A 15,907-nucleotide genomic window follows, 5' to 3' on the forward strand; every position below is an offset into this window, starting at 1 on the left:
CTCAGTGGTTGAGAGCACTGGCTGCTCTTGCAGAGGACCCAGGTGCCATTCCCAGCACCTACATGGTGGCTAATGACTGTAATTTCAGCTCTATGGAATCCGACACCTTCTTCTGATCTCTTTGGACATCGCATGACATGGGTGCGCTTACATACATGCAGGCAGTACACTCATACACATAAAATAATAAATAAAATATTTAATAAGATCCCATTATACACCACAGAAAGTTTCCTGTGTTGTGCTCTCATTAGCTATAGCGAATGTTGATCTAGCAGCACTAAAATTGAATTTCGATGTCACCTGTACAAGCTAAATAATAGAGTCACGAATATAAGCAAAATCATAAGTAAACAGCAAGAATTGCCAAGACAACAGATACACACTGAGAAAATCATAGTGCAGTGGCTTTCCTTCATTTTACGCTCGCTTGGTGACAGGGCACGATGGACAGGTCTGAGCAAGTCCTCCTAGTCTGACTCACTGTTTAGGTTCTCTGTAGAAACTAAGGCTCAAGGGAATTTGACATAAAATATTTGCCAGACACTCTGGGCTTGTCATTCTCTTGAAAGGCCACTAATGTCACTTCTAAGGTGATTCCTTGTGAAGACACTGCTCTGAATTACTCACCAGTGTTGTTTCGAAAGAGAAAGGAAGTCGAGCATGTGTCAACCACCCTCCTCTAGCTTTCAGATAGTCAGCAGGAAAACGTGTGTGCAACCAGACATCACCTGCTTTCCCTCGGGGAGCTTGGGACAGCTGAGGAAATGTTTGCAGAGCATTTTGAGCTCTCACTGGGGTGGTGCATTTGAAAGGCAAAGCTTTGATACAACTCTTTCATGTCTGACAACTCTTTTATTAAGCAGAGGCTGACCCTGCCTCGCTCCAGGTCCAAGTTTAGGAGCTGCAGGTCACCCATGGAAGGCTGTGACCACTTTTGTTACAGAAAAAAGCCTTTCAGAATTTGCAACTGATTTGAAAAGTCCGACACTTTAAATGACTTCATTGTGACTAAGAGGTAGAATTACTGAATTTTCTTTGCTATATTCCACATGTTCAAAATGAAAGACAAAAATAACTAACAACTATTTTTCTTCAAAATTAATTGTTTGAAATAGAGGATCAGGACAGCTTGCTGTGCTCCAAACAATACTAATTTCATCTATTCTCACTTGAGAATTTGTCCTTTAAAGCTGTGGGATCTCGGGCTTATATTTCAACTTTCTTATTTTTTAAACATGACAATAAAAGCTAATCAATTTCTCCTAATTAAAGTAGTGTCTAATCTCCAATAAGTTCTTGTCATGCAGCAAGAACTTAATAAGCACTCTTAAAAATTGCTTTTGTAGAGCACAGGCTTCTCCCTTAAGATGAGAAAACAGTGACCTAAAACCATCTGAGTATTATTTATCAGAAGAAAATCTGGACCAGTTGGCTGAACGCTTTTCTTTAAATTGTACGTGAGCTCATATTCCTCAAATATCAAGCTCAGGAAAACTATGTACTGCCATGTCAATATGTTCTTAGTGTATGTTCCTACTGTTTATGGACCAAGGGAACTTGATGCCATTTCTCAATATCTTTCTCTGCAAAGGAAAAACCAGTGTAGTGTGGAGACCGTGGCTCATTCAAGGTCACTTCTTGCAGTGTCCACAAAGGCCACATCTTTTGATATCTATCCCAGTGTCTTCATTCCACATTACCATCTGGAATGCTGGGTCCTGAGTCTTGCTCACCTTTAAGAAGTGTCATTCCTCAAAACTCATGGGAGGCCAGCTCAGGACCCCTGTGGATACCCAAGTCTGAAGACACCTATGTCTGTCCTATTTAAAAGGGCATAGTATTTGGACATAGCCTGAATACATCCTTCTGCTTTAAGTCATCTTTAGAAAGCTTACAATGTCTAATGTAATATAAATGCTGTGTAAATGTTGCTATACTATAGTGTTTAGGAAATAATGAAAAAAATGTCTGTACATGTTCAGAACAGATGTAACTTAAAAATGATAGTATTAACCTTCAGTTGGTTGAATAGTCAGATGCAAAGCCCACAGATTCAGAGGCAAGATGGAGTGTCTTCAGGGAAGTTCCCTTGTAGGGCCACAGATGAATCAAGAGGGTAGCTAAGAGATTTGCAAAGCACAATATTATGTTGGGTTTCTAATTTATATATTGATATTTTGTTACTCTTTTTATACTTTATGGTGTTGTGTTTTTAAAATCATTTTGTTCTCATTCATTCTCTGAGCGTTGACCCCCTGAACCAGGCCTACAGATGGTGGTGAGCTACACAGGCGGGCAGGCTGTTGGCACCCCAGCCACATTCTCTCAGCTGTCTCCATCTCTGTACAAGTTAAGCATCCATTCTCCAAAATCATGCTCAATGTTTTAGATTTTTTTTTTTGGTCTTTTTGAGATGGGGTCTCCCTGTAGCCCCAGCTGTCCTGGAACTCACTATGTGGATCAGGCTGGACTTGAACTCACAGAGATCCACCTGACTCTGCCTCCCCAGTGCTGGGATTAAAGGCGTGTGCTACCACGCCTGGCTCATTTTGGATTTTTTTCTAATTTTAGAATATAATAAAACAACTTGAAGACAGAACCCAATTCCAAACACAAGATTTATTTATGTATCACATATACTGTACACATACAGTCTAAAGGTAAGTTTATTCAGTATTTTTAGTGTGCCTGCAGTCTGACTGTGACCTTGTATATCAACATCACATGTGTAGTTCTCCACTTCTGTAAGTCCAGTGCTCAAAAAGTTTCAACTCCTGGAGGATTTCAAATGTCCTGGCTTTGGATTGGTGTGCTCAACTGTACCTCCCACAGTGTCCCGTCATAAGCACCCATGAGTCTCTGTATAAGGACTCTCTGGTAGCCAGAGGTCTTCAGTCAATGGGAGAAGTCAGCCTGAAGGGGGATGAACTAACTTTCTCACTTTTGGATGGGATGACTCTAGGGTACACTCTCTTCCATCATCCAAGTCCCCATGCAAAGTGAAGACAAACGATAGCGATTAGAAAAGGGCCCAGCGTCAGACTGATGTCATAAGGCTGGGTGTGATGCTTGACCAGAAACCATAAAAGAGTCAGAGAAGATTCAGGTGGAAAGGATGCAAAGTGAGCATGAAGAGGCCACTGCTGGCTCTTTTCTAGAGAAGAGGCAACGGAGAGTGTGCAGCTCAAGTCATGTGATAATTAGAAGTTTATTAAAAATGCAATGAGAAGCTGTGAAAGAATCTCAAGGGGAGGTTTGCGTGACTGATTTATACTTAAAAATGGTTACTCTAGCAGCTCTGTGGGAAAGAGACTGGGGGAGGCGAGAGGGAAGCAAGGGGGTACTAGAAGGTCATTGAAAGAATGGAAGAGAGAGGTGACGGTGGCTCTTAGTACCCAGGCCTAACAGTGGATAGAGAATAGAATTAAATAAAATATAAATACTGAATACATGTCTACTTATGTCTTTGTCTCTATAAATACCTTTATGTATTTTAATGATTCATAACATTTTAGGGGTGAGAAGCCCTTTGAAAATCTAGTGAAATCTATGTGATTTATCTCCAGAGTAATGAAAATATAAACAGATGTGAAATTTTTTATTTGTGGTTCAGTAGCGGGTGTTATCAAGAAGTCATGGAGTCAATAAAAACTCTATAAGCATATACACATTTCTTTGTCTGTGTCTACCATTTAAGTCAGCATCTACTGTAGTAGATAAGCCCCAGTGTGGAAAATTATTCAAATTCAATATTTTGTTTCTTGTACATGGATGAAAGGAGAGAAAAATGGCTGGGTATGATTGGCCCTCTGAAAATCTAACTCTGAGTTGTTTTTTTTTTTTCTACTCTGTCTATAGAGAATTAACTATTTCTTAGAATAGTCCAATGCTACCTTCAAGCTGTAACTACCCAGTTTGCCAGTGCACTGCCTTCATTTGGGCCAGGTTGGAGTGCAAAGAGCATGGGTGGCCAGCATGCGGAGTTTGGGGAGCCAGGCCATGCATGTGCTGCTGATTTTCCTCCTCTCCATTGGCTAGAATTGGGTTACATAGCAGTAAATAACTGCAAAGAAGGCTGTAAAATATAGTCTAGGTGCCAGGAAAGAAAGGAAAAAATGTAGGTTTCAGCCATAACACTTTACTTTGTCACATTGAGACTGCTTATATCATGGTAGGAAGACTTGAACTTGAGAGTTTGAGGGATGAAAATGTCCAGATGAAATCTGGTGCTGATGGGGGGTGATCTTCCTGTTTTGATGCCCAGCACCAGTTTAATTCAAAGCAAGCATCTTCCTACTCTTGGGTTGGACTTTCTTTTATAAAGTTTATGTCCGTAAGTAAAAAGATTAAGATAAACCAGAAGTAGAAACTTGGCCCTAAACTATATTCTTCTGAGACCCGAGGAACTGGAATTAATTTGAAGCCCACTATTAGTCACCATGATTTCAGGTCAGCCAGGAAGGAAACTGTCAACAGAGAGGCCATTCCAGTGGCCAGCATACCAGTTTGGAAGTAGTCAGCTCTTACTCTATGAGTGTCTGCACTGGGTGCAACCGCCTCCCTACAGTGAAGTGGCCTCCTCCTCCTCGGAGGTGCCTCAGGGAGTGGAGGTGAGGGGCATCTCTGCTATAGAGTGAGAAACCCGATTTGCTTACCTCTCAGTGTGAAACATGCTTTTCTTGGGGATACAGAGTGGGGATTAATGAATGGCATTTCAGAATGTAGCAAACTAGTTTCTGTAGTTAAAAGGAGTGGAACTGATGGTTTTTCTCGTCACATACTAATGTGATTTTCCTGAAACTTAAAAACCAATTCAGAAACTGTGTTGTCTTGAGACTGTTCTTAAGCTCATACTTAGGGCTTGTGTGGCTGGGACCTACGGGGACAGTCAAGTCCCTTCCATTTGCCCATTTCTGGCTCTTTCTTCTGACTCTGTTGCTTGCATCATAAATATTCCTTTTTCTACCCACTAAATTGTAACTGTTTCCTTTGAGAGACCTTTGTAAAACTAATCTTTCTTGCTATGTATTTGATTTAGCTTAGTTAGAGCAGCTGATGTGTTAATGTGTTACTTTCCTCCTTTCGGGTCAGCTTTTTATTTTTCAAAATAAGATTGGTTTAATTGGTTACTTTCATAAGGGAATTCGAAAAGGGGAGACTCAGCTCACTGCAGCTCTGCTTGCCTTTGAAGGAGCCCTTCATTTTCTGTGAATAAAATGTCTCTTATTAAACAGAAAATAAAAGGAGGTTTGGCAGGACTCTGCTCCCAGTGGGGGAAACACCACAGGAAAGGGAGAAAATTGTTTCTTTTTGGCCTGGTAGGAAAATTGCGCTGATGAAATTTGGTGTTTGGGTTTTATGACTACTGCTCCAATCCATCAAGAAAGAGAGCTGGATGACTAGAGGCTTCTGGAAGAGGGGGCAGCTGTGCCTTTCTGTAGCTGCTGCGTTTCCCTGGTACTCTGAGACATGTCCAAAAAAGCTTGTATTCTCTACATAATGACTGTGCTCCTTTTAAAGAGAATTGAGACATACCTCAGCCGGGTAGCAATAATACCATCCACGTGTAACTGCAGTTGGTGTTCCTTAACTTGTGTCTGTGAATGAATCCAAGGTACAGACTTCACTTCCATTCTGCAATTCACCCACCGGATCCAGAACCTCAGCATTAACTGTTCTGAGCTCTGGACCACCCTGTCAGCCAGATGTTTCCCTGTGTTAGTCAGCTTTCTGTTAGTCACCATAACAGAATCTATGAGAGACCAGTTTAGAGCAGGTTGACGGTGACTCACAGTTTTGATGGTTCCAGTCCATCAAACACTGGCTTTTAGCCCATGGTTGAACATTGCACAGCACAGCACATGGTGATGGAATGAATGACAGAGGAAAACTGCTCACCTGGTGGCAGGGAACAGCAAGTCTGAAGAGCCTCCCCCCTTCAAGTGACCTAAAGACCTAACGTTAGGCTTCACCTCTTAAGGTCCCACCAGCCCCACTAGCTCTACTCTAGAGACAAAACCTTCAGAAAACACTCAAGATCTGATTTCAGCAGTCCCCTTAAACTTCCCACACATGTACACCTTAGTTAGGGTTTTGTACTAAACCCCTTAGCTGATATACTGAACCTCTTAAAGCTTTCATTTTGATTCCCCAAATTATTTCCCTTCTCTTGAAAAAGATTTATTTTATTTTTTAATTATGTGTGTGTGTGTGTGTGTGTGTATGTGTGTGTCTGTGCGTGTCTGTGTGTGTCTGTGTGCCGTGTGTTGGAATCTGAGTGCAGGTGCTCTTGGAGACCAGGGGCATTGGTTTTCCCTGGAACTGGAGTTATAGGTGGTTGTGAGTCTTTTGCTGTGAGTGCAGCCACTGGGCCACGTCTCCAGCCATAGTGGTTTTCCTTCTAAGTTCCTTCAGGACAGTATGGACAATGTCATCATATACATCACTGCCCTAAATTGGAAGCTTCATGATTCGCTCCTAGGCACCCCTCAATTGTGGTCAGTCATCAAACTCTGTTAATTCCCCAGTTATGTCTGCAGTCTAACTGTCCCACGCCCTCACCTCAGCCGCCTGTTTTCTCTTGCCTTTATCCTAGTAAAACCTCCTGACTAGTCTCTTGCCCTTAGTCTTTCTCGCCCATGATTCTGACCCCATTCGGCAATCAGACATTCTTTCAAAAATTAATTGATCCCATTTCTTCCTGACCTCAGATTGGTGAGAGTTTTGTTCTGATTTGAGTCTAATCCTAATTTTTACTACAAAATCTGAATTGTTAACTTGGCCCTTGCTTACGTGTCTCAGTGTTTTGCTCTCTCTAGCTGCACCAGCGCTTGTTTGACACGTTCACCACATTCCATTTTAGCTGTAACCAAGTCTAGGAATGAGTGCAGGTGTTCCTCGGTTCACTGTGGGCTTATGTCCTCCTTCAAACATGCTCAGAACACTTAAATTAGCTCACAGTTGAGCCAAACCCTCCAGCACAAAGCCCGTTTTCTAATAGTGTGCAGTGTCTCTTATAATACCTTATAATACCTTGGCCACACAGTAACATGCTGGCGATGCGGTGCACCGCGAAGCAGTGGTGGCACTCTCGGGGTCACCTGCCTGGTGGGAGCAGTGTGCTCCTGCTGCTATACGTCTCCAGTGAGTACTGTACAGTAGGCTGGAGGCCTGGAGAAGAGACTCAAGGTCACATCTGAAGTAAAGTGTCTTATGAATGCATATAGCTTTCACACAACAGAAAAATCAGAAACTGTTTAATTGAACCATTCCAAGTTGGGCACCCGTGTCCCCCGCCCCGCCCCGGTTCTTTCCTACTCAGCTAATTCTAGTTTGTGTTCTAGAATGCAGAAGTTTCTTTCTCTGTCCCTCGAACCCACAATGCTCATCTAAGCTGGAGTGGCTCTTCCCCCTCTGAACTCCACACACTGACACACTTCTAGAATGGCTCACTTTCCACCAAAACTCCCTTCAGGGCAAACCTCGAAACCCTCTGAAGTCTCTGCTCTGCCAGTGGAATAAATAATCACTTGATGGTGTTTATCTATATATAAAACTATCTTAATTATAATGTCATAAAATGTGGTTAACTTTGCAACTTTGGAGCATTGGACAGGCAATTAAGAAAGACTGAAGAAAGCCTGGTTCTCAGTGCTAACTTTGCTAAGTGTATCCACCTCTCCTTGTCAGCAAGTGTAGGGTGATCTGTAACTCAAGCACAACACTGCTGGGAAGCAAGGGAGGGCAGAGGCTCGGGGGCCCTAGGAACTGCACAGGTAAGAGGCATTCTGATGCTCTTCTTGTCTGCAGTGCTCTTTGATGCACCCATGCAACACAGCAGCACGTGAGAACCTAGGTGGGAATGATTTCAGGGGCTGCTGGCCAAGACTCAGCAAGGTGGATTCACAGGAATGACAGAGTGGAAGCAGGAAGTGGTTCACCCTGAGCTTGCCCATTGAGCGGAACTCAGCAATACATTTTTCACTGGTGCACTCACTGTTGGTGAAAGTGAGGCTCCATATAACCCAAAGCCACTCTAACAACTCTGGTCCTCTCAGAGAGTAATTCTATTTCTGGAATTTTTCCTACTGAAGTGTTTTTTTTAAGTGATTTTTTAAGTTTTATTTTATGTGCAAGAGTGTTTTGCCCACATGTGTGTAGTGTACCATGTGTGTACCTGGTAACCGAAGAGACCAGAAGAGGGCATCAGATTCTCTGGAACTGGAGTTAAGGCAGTTGTGTTATGAGCCTGCCTTGTGGATGCTGAGAGCCAAACCCAGATCCTCTGCAAGAGTAGCCAGTGTTCTTAACCACAAAGTCTTCTCTCCAGGCCTGCTGGAGTGGATTTTGGAAGGGGGATGGGAACACTTTGAATGTGCATGATGGCATTGCAGTTGTGTTTATTATACGTTAATTGACTGAAAATGATCTGAAATGTCCTGTCAGTGAGTGATCTGTGCTCTCCTTCAGTGAGTTCTCTATCAAAGAGGAATGGAATTTTGAAAACTTTCTCAGATAAAAGCAGTTTTGAAAAGTTTGATCTATGATTTTATTTTTTTAAAAAAGTCAAGGAGTGGGAAGGATGACTCAGTGGTTCAGAGCACTTGTCACTCTTGCAGAGGACCCAGGTTCAGTCCCCAGCACCCTCATGATGTCTAGCAATGGTATGTAACTCCAGTTCCAGGGTATCTGAGGTCTTGTTCTGATTTCTGTGGGCACTGCACACATGTGGTGCATTTACATACATGCAGGCAAACACTCATATATATAAAATGAAACTAAAATTAAAAAAATTTAAAAGAGAAAAAATAAAGAACAAGTTAAATAAACATTAAGGGGTAGAGGGTTTAGCTTAGTGGTAGAGCTAGCATGTGTGAGGTCCTGGGTTTGATCCCCAGCACTGTCAAAAAATAAATACATATAAAACTCAAAAAGTGACCAGTAGGAAAGCACACTTTGCTTTGAATGGGGTTGGTCACAGCCAACAACTCCATAAGCATGACCCTGGCAGCCCAGATCATAGCTTTTGTTAATCAAGCTCTCTGTCTCCCGTGCAAAGGAATCTTTATTTGACTTTGGATTGAAGCCAAGCTTTTATTTTGGTTTTGAAAACCCGGAAGGAAGCACTCAGAGGAAGATAAACCTCAAGCAAAAGTCAGTTTTGGGTTGACGAGGCAGCTCATCACTTGCCTAAGGCCCTATGTTGGATTTGTTGTACTGCAATAACTGGTTATCTAGCTAAGTAGATAATAAATAAAAACAAATAAATAAATAATAAATGAATAAAACCAGCTTTGGGGTTGGAAAATTGACATGCAGGACACCAGAAAAGCAAAGCCTCATCTTGATCATAATAATCAGAACAGCAACTTTGCAAGGCATCTTTGGATGCCAGGAGATTTTACCTATATTCTTTCACTTAAATTAGTTCTTGCACCTAGTTATTATCCTAACTGCCTATAGAGATCACTACAGAACTGAAAAACAGGGAAACCGTGAGTTATGTGGGCTCAACTCCTTTACCTGCCTTGTGTCCAGCTAGCTATTCTTTTGTTGTGCAGAATATACTTTGAACCCAGTGCTTCCCTAAAATGAAACAGTTGGGGACAAGAAATAGATCTTTTGCTGTGGGTTTATTCATTGGAGACCCTCCAAATGTCTGGAGTCTTTCCCACATGTACCCAGTGGAGTCTACTGCTGTAAGGGTAGACTCACTGTCACCCAGTGGGTCAACAGTGGGAATCCATGTGGCATTAGGATATCCACCCCCATCCTCATCCAGCCCCTGTGTGAGCTCTCCCCCGGGATTTCGTGTTCCTTTTTGATTGCCTCTTTTGGCTTCAGAAAAGCTCTGTTTTCTCTCATTATTATCCCACATTACTGGGGCTCAGAGCCATAGAACATTTATCAAATGCATTGTGTGTCTTCACCCCTACAGCCTTCCTGCTAGATGGTTCGATACTAGGCAGTGATTTCCCCACTTAGGCGAAAGAAAGAAAGTGAGAAAGAAAGAAAACAGCTCAGGGCCATTAACCTTGGGTTTGGGCCATTTTCTTTGAAGACAGGCTGCTGTCTCTTACTCGATTTGAACTTTCATGATCTCAGGATGAAATACAAATGTTTGTACGGAGATCCAAGGGCTAGTTCCCAGTGTTCGAGAGGATGTCTTGGTACCCAGTGGTTTTGGTTTTTTAAACTGATGTTTGGGGGAGGGGGTTGATAAGTTACTTGCCTAAGGACAGTGTGGACTGGCTCTGGTTTACACTTCTCTTTCCAAGTTTATTTTATGTTTTGTTGTGGTTTTCAGATTTCTCATGGTTTGGAATTGGGAAAGTAAAGTCAAGACAAGGTATAGGTAAGTAGCCGCTGCTCTGGATAAGTACTGAGCTGGTGCTGTTTGATTCAGAAGAACCTGCTTGGGTTCTGTTTATATTTGTTGGTCTTTGACTCATAGTCTGTGTTTCTAGATTTTGATTTGTTGAAGTAAAAGGTCCAACATTTTTCTAGAAAAGGCATTACTTTGCTAATTGTGTTCAGTAAGCAGTTTGGCATATTTGAGGTTGACCTGTTTTAATTTGAAAGAGATGTTTCAACTGCTGTCTCAGTTCTAGGCAGAGATGGGTTCTGGGTTAAAGACATAAAATATAACTGCAGTAGGGCCACAAATACAGTGCATATTTGGCAGAACAGTCAGGTTTGGGCAAGTTTGGCTCTTAACTTTGTTCTGTTGGTTAAGATGCAATAGAATTCTGAACTGGTAATTCTGAGCTGTTCATTTATGACCATTTTTTTTTAAAACAGACTTCCACATCCAGACACTGTGATTTGTGCTTGATTGCATTCTATTCCTTGCATTCAGATTGTGTGCAGACAATTGAAAAGCAGAGCGTGCAGCTCACGGAGTGAAGGCAGATGGTGTAGCTCATCGTTAGGACCGAAATCAGGTGTGGTCTCCCAGGACCTCCAATTTGCTTGGTATTTTCTGTGGGTACAAAGACAACAAATGGAATTACAAGAAAGGATTGAAAATACAGACTGCCTTTCTGTCAACAGACAGAATCCTTTAGTCGTTCTTTTGGTAACAAGATTGGTGACAGGTAAAATTTCAAAGTTATGGAAGTAGCTGTGTACCAGGGAGCCACCCATTCAGAGCTGTCTGCCCTGTGCTTGCTCATCTGAGCCATATGAGGAAGCCTGCTTCCTTTACCTCTTTGAATCTGACATAGGACCCTGTCAAGTTGGACATTCTCTATCAGTGTCTGTCCAATGATCCACAAATGAGCAGGCAACTGAGGCCTGTCTAAGGTAGAATGGAGAGAAGAGACCTGGAAATGGAAAGAAATCACCCTGACCTTCACTAGCCTCAAAGATGAAAGGCAAAACCTGTTTCTAAGAAAAGAGAAAGAAGTACACACGGGACAAACTTGGAACGTCAAGTTCCACCTTCTCAGGACTCTAGGAAGCTCCCAAGGGGCAAATTTCAAAACTAGCCTATCAGTCACTCTCCAAACACACTAAAGGGGTGTTCCTTTCAGGGCAGTCCATAGGGTTCTCTGTGTCAAGGCCTTGTGGGCATGTGTATGTGGAAGAAGTGAATCACTCTTCCTCTATGGTACTGGACCATGGTGTCTATGATGAACCTTGCTTCCATCAGACTTTGAGTTTATATGCTTCCTTCCTTATCTTGTTTCTCCTAAATAGCAGATCACTGTATCTAGCACAACATATCGCAGACACCTTTAACCACGGAAAGGGGCTCGTCCTTAGGAAACTTCTATTGTAGTTTCCATGGAATGGGTGAAGCAGAGGTGGCAGGCCTAGGGTTGATTGGTTGCAATAAATCAGCAGGCTCTAGGCTTGAGTGCTATCCAGCAGGCCTTGGACTTAAGTGCTATTCAGCAGGCTGTGAGCTTGAGTTTACTGGTATCTGGCTCAAGGTTGATAGGACAAGTAAACAGTGGTCTGGAGTGTGAAAAGCAGATCAGACAGGTGACTGGCAGTCTAGACCCTGCTGGTTGGTCTGTGTGTGGAAGATGCACTTGCAGGTAAAGCATTTACTGTCTCAAGCAACTGGGCATCAGGCCCCAGGTATAAAGCATCAGACTACAGAAAAAAAAAAAAAAAAAAAAAAAAAAAAAAAAAAAAGCACAGTTAATAGAGCTGCTCTAGTTGAAATTCCTTCTCTCACTTTAAAAGGGCATTACTGAGAAGGAAGCCCTCTTCCCAGATGACCATTTCAATCACTAGAAAAGACATCTAAGTTAGGCTCAGAAACATCTAAAAAGGCTGATGCGTAGGACATTTTACTCAGAAAAATATGTCTATGTGTCTCGTTTTATTTTACATCAAAATAAAAATGGGCCAAAAAATGTTTCTAAGCATACCTCGTATTTATCCTTTGAGTAATTAGAACTAGCCACCTGATTAGTAGCTGTGTGCATTCATAGAAATTTCAAGCTTTATATTAACATTATAATATAGTTTCCAAGTTCTCATATGAGCTTCTTTTAACATGCTGTGATGTGACTCTGACTTCTGTCTTTTTTGTGGTGTCTGCTCAGACACACACACAGACACACAAAGACACAAATCGTGCAGTGTACAGACAGGCTGCTGTCACATTATATAGACACTCATTGTCCCTGTGGGGAGGTTTTCTCCCCTCCCAATTTTGCTGTGCTCTGTGTTCCATTATATTAAAATGTTCATAGAAAAATGGTCTTAATTCCCACAACCTTGCCAGCCATATCAATCTTCCAGGGTTTGGAACATCACTAATGAAGGAAACAGCAGTTGAATTAATCTTCCCCTTGATGAATTGTTGAGGTTTGTGATGCTCCATTTGTCAGCAGTGACTTTCTGCAAAGTGGAAAAGCTTTTGAAAAATCACCTTGCTTTCTTATAGAGCTGGGGATGGGACCCAGGTTCATCCATGTGCGTGTTAACTATGGCCCCAGCCCTTATCCTCTTGCATTCTCTTACATGACCGGCTGAGTTTTAGATAGTGAGACAGGAAAAGAGGAGTGTCCTTTGGTGGAAAAGGAAGAGCAGAGAGTGAGGTTTTTGGTTGTATTCAAACAAGAAGTCACTGTGTACAAGGACTTCAGGGTGTACATAGCAGGTGAGTCCGAGCTAGATTTCTGGAGGAATCTCAAGATCATCTCCTTGACACAGCACAGTTGTGACTCTCACAACTTGACCTGGGCCAGAAAACAGAGAATAAACCAACTGAAGTTAATGTATCTCTAACCATCATGGGGTGCCAAAAGGAAACTTTGCTGGCTTTCTGACAGCGTGTGGAGTTTTTGAAGATGACAATCCCTGAATTGTCATCTCAGAGGTAAAGGTGGAGCCTGGAATCTTTTAAGAAATGTGCAGCTTTAACTGTTACCCCCGCCTCCCCGCCCAGTTCTGACAGTAGAAAGCTTTGGTAGCCTCATGGAAGAGGACCTGGCAAGGCAGCCAGTGGCAGGAAAGTTTTACCGACAGTACACAGAAACTAAGCATAGCACATCTCCATTTTCCATCGCTGGCTAGAAGCTGTCAGAAAACAGATCATAAACCAATGATGACTCGGGGTATTAGAAAGCACCTGCCTTTACAGCTATTCCTGGCAGGATTTCTGCCGTTTGCTAACACAGATGAGTAAGACTCAAGATGGGCACAACTCGTGGTCTTGTCTTGGCTTTCAGTGTTCTGTGGCTTCTAGGTTGGCTGTATGAGGACTTGTTTGCAGAATTAAGCCACAGTGTATCATTAAAGGTAGCTACAATGCAACTCCCATTGAGAAAGTACTTTAAAAATTATCTGGAACAGCAGTAGGTTTCTTCATTCGTAGTTTGTTTAAGATACAGCTAGCTGGGTAATGTCCATTGTTATCACTACAAACTGCAATAATCCTCATAGGGGAAGAAATGGATCTTGGAGATTAGGGGATGGATTGTCATTGTATTGAACTGGGATTCAAACTGTATGGCTGCTAACAAAACAACCTTTGTTTTTGTAATTGCTTTTCATTGAAGTAATTAAACGTGAGGGGAAAGGTGGAGAATGTATGGAGATGCTGAAACTTGCATGCGGGGATGGGGGGATGGGGGTGAGCTGGGGGAGGTGTTGAAAACACACACCCTGGCCCCAGAAGTAGCAATTCAGACTTCCTTTACATGGCCTTGCCCAGGAATTTGATTCTGTCTTTGTGCTCCCTGCCTTTCCCCTTACTCCTTCTCCCCACCGGTGGGTGGCAACAGGGCCAGTGTCTGCTTCCAAGGAATGTGCTTATCCCACATGCTTCACAGGCCTGTGTGCCGTATGTCTAAAAGACATTGTTTCCCATGTATGAAGAGCTCATTCAAGCTTTCTCATACACCTTTATCTTTGTGAACCTGTTTTTGGGTGGAAGCAATATGATTTTAGTAGTGAGCAGATAAATTGGTAAATTGGTTAGACAAGATACAGTGGACTGTATATAAGAACATTTGTATTCTGAGGTTTAGAGCTAAAAACTGTAATTCTTGCATGGAAAATGCTACAGACATTACTCTAATAGACAGGGATCCCAATAATGCATGGAATCACTCCATTGTTGTTCTAAAAATCTGTGGTAGACAGAAGTGGCTCAGTGTCAGCAGAGACAAAGGACTATGGAGGCAGAACAGTCTCATGTCGTTCCCGTCCTCAGTTAAAATTCATTTAGGAATACCCACTAGAAATTGAGATTCATGAAGCACATTTAAGCTTGTAGTACATTTTCATATCTCTAATCTCACTCCTGTCCCATAAAATAACAGTCAGATAATCTTTAGCACTGTCTCCAAATAGAAGCAGATATAGAGGCACAAAGAAGACAGGTACTTGTTAAATGTGTGGAATTAGGAAACTCGGATCTCCAAATTCCCAGTATGACTTTCAGTCTCCAATGAAGCGGGCATTCTGGATTCATGCCAAGAGTTCAGTGACAGGGTGTCTCCCAGTGTGCATGGAGCCCAGAGAGGAGCCGCACGTGAAATGACAGGAAATGGAAAAGAAGAAATTGAAGCCCTCGCATATGAGTGGTGGGAATATAAGATTTTGCAGCCATTTTGTAAAGCAGTTTGGTGGTTCCTCAAAATGTTAAACACAGAGAGTTTCCATATGACTTATTAATTCCACAAAAGAGAAGTGAAAGCGTGTGTCCCCACAAAAAGTGGTGCATATATGTTCAGAGTGGCATGATTCTTAAGAACTAAATTGTTCCCAATGTCCTTCAGTAGGTAGATGGACAGATAGATAAAACATGCCATAGATATAGAATTTAGTATTCAACAGTATGAGGGGAGTACTGACCCGTGGCAATGCAAGTTAACTTTAGAATCTTTAGAAGCACTGTAAGTGAAAGAAGCCAGTTACAGAAAGTCACAAATTCTGTGGCTGCATTTACACGGCATGCCAGGATACAGGAATTCAAAAACAGAAAGTAAATTTATAGATGCCTAGAACTGGGAGTTGCGAAGATGGGAGATAAATAAGAATTGGGGCAAAGAACATGTCTTAAAATGAGATTATAGTGATGACTGCACAACTCTGTGAATATACCAAAACCCACTCAAATTGTGCAGTTGGAGTGGATGAATTTTATGCATATGAATTAAAGCTCAAGCTCAACTTAAGCCATTAAATCATAGACTATCTATGCTTTTATCCAACTCCAGGCCCAGCTTCTGTTATCAGCAATGATGATGACTCAGCCAGCCCCCTCCATCACATCTCCAATGGGAGTAATACTCCATCCTCTTCAGAGGGCGGCCCCGATGCTGTCATTATTGGAATGACCAAGATTCCTGTTATTGAAAATCCCCAGTACTTTGGCATCACCAACAGTCAGCTCAAGCCAGACACATGTAAGTACAGCTGTTTATGCTTATTGACC

At 42.2% G+C, this 15,907-nt stretch overlaps 1 protein-coding gene across 12 annotated transcripts in view; it reads left to right on the forward strand.

The window, feature by feature from the left end:
* Ntrk2 (neurotrophic receptor tyrosine kinase 2) overlaps positions 1–15,907 on the forward strand; it is a 385,346-nt gene that overhangs the window by 198,792 nt on the left and 170,647 nt on the right. For 10 of the 12 annotated variants that reach the window (XM_008849411.2, XM_029554243.1, XM_029554241.1 and 7 more), the window contains 2 exons: positions 10,310–10,357; positions 15,690–15,878. In XM_008849411.2, coding sequence (XP_008847633.1) covers positions 10,310–10,357; positions 15,690–15,878 — 237 coding nt within the window. The remainder of the gene's footprint in view (positions 1–10,309; positions 10,358–15,689; positions 15,879–15,907) is intronic. The other 2 variants (XM_029554245.1, XM_029554249.1) reach the window with 1 other exon arrangement.

Source organism: Nannospalax galili, unplaced genomic scaffold (genome assembly GCF_000622305.1).
Source record: "Nannospalax galili isolate Female #2095 unplaced genomic scaffold, S.galili_v1.0 scaffold704, whole genome shotgun sequence".
Classification (NCBI taxonomy): Eukaryota; Metazoa; Chordata; class Mammalia; order Rodentia; family Spalacidae; genus Nannospalax; species Nannospalax galili.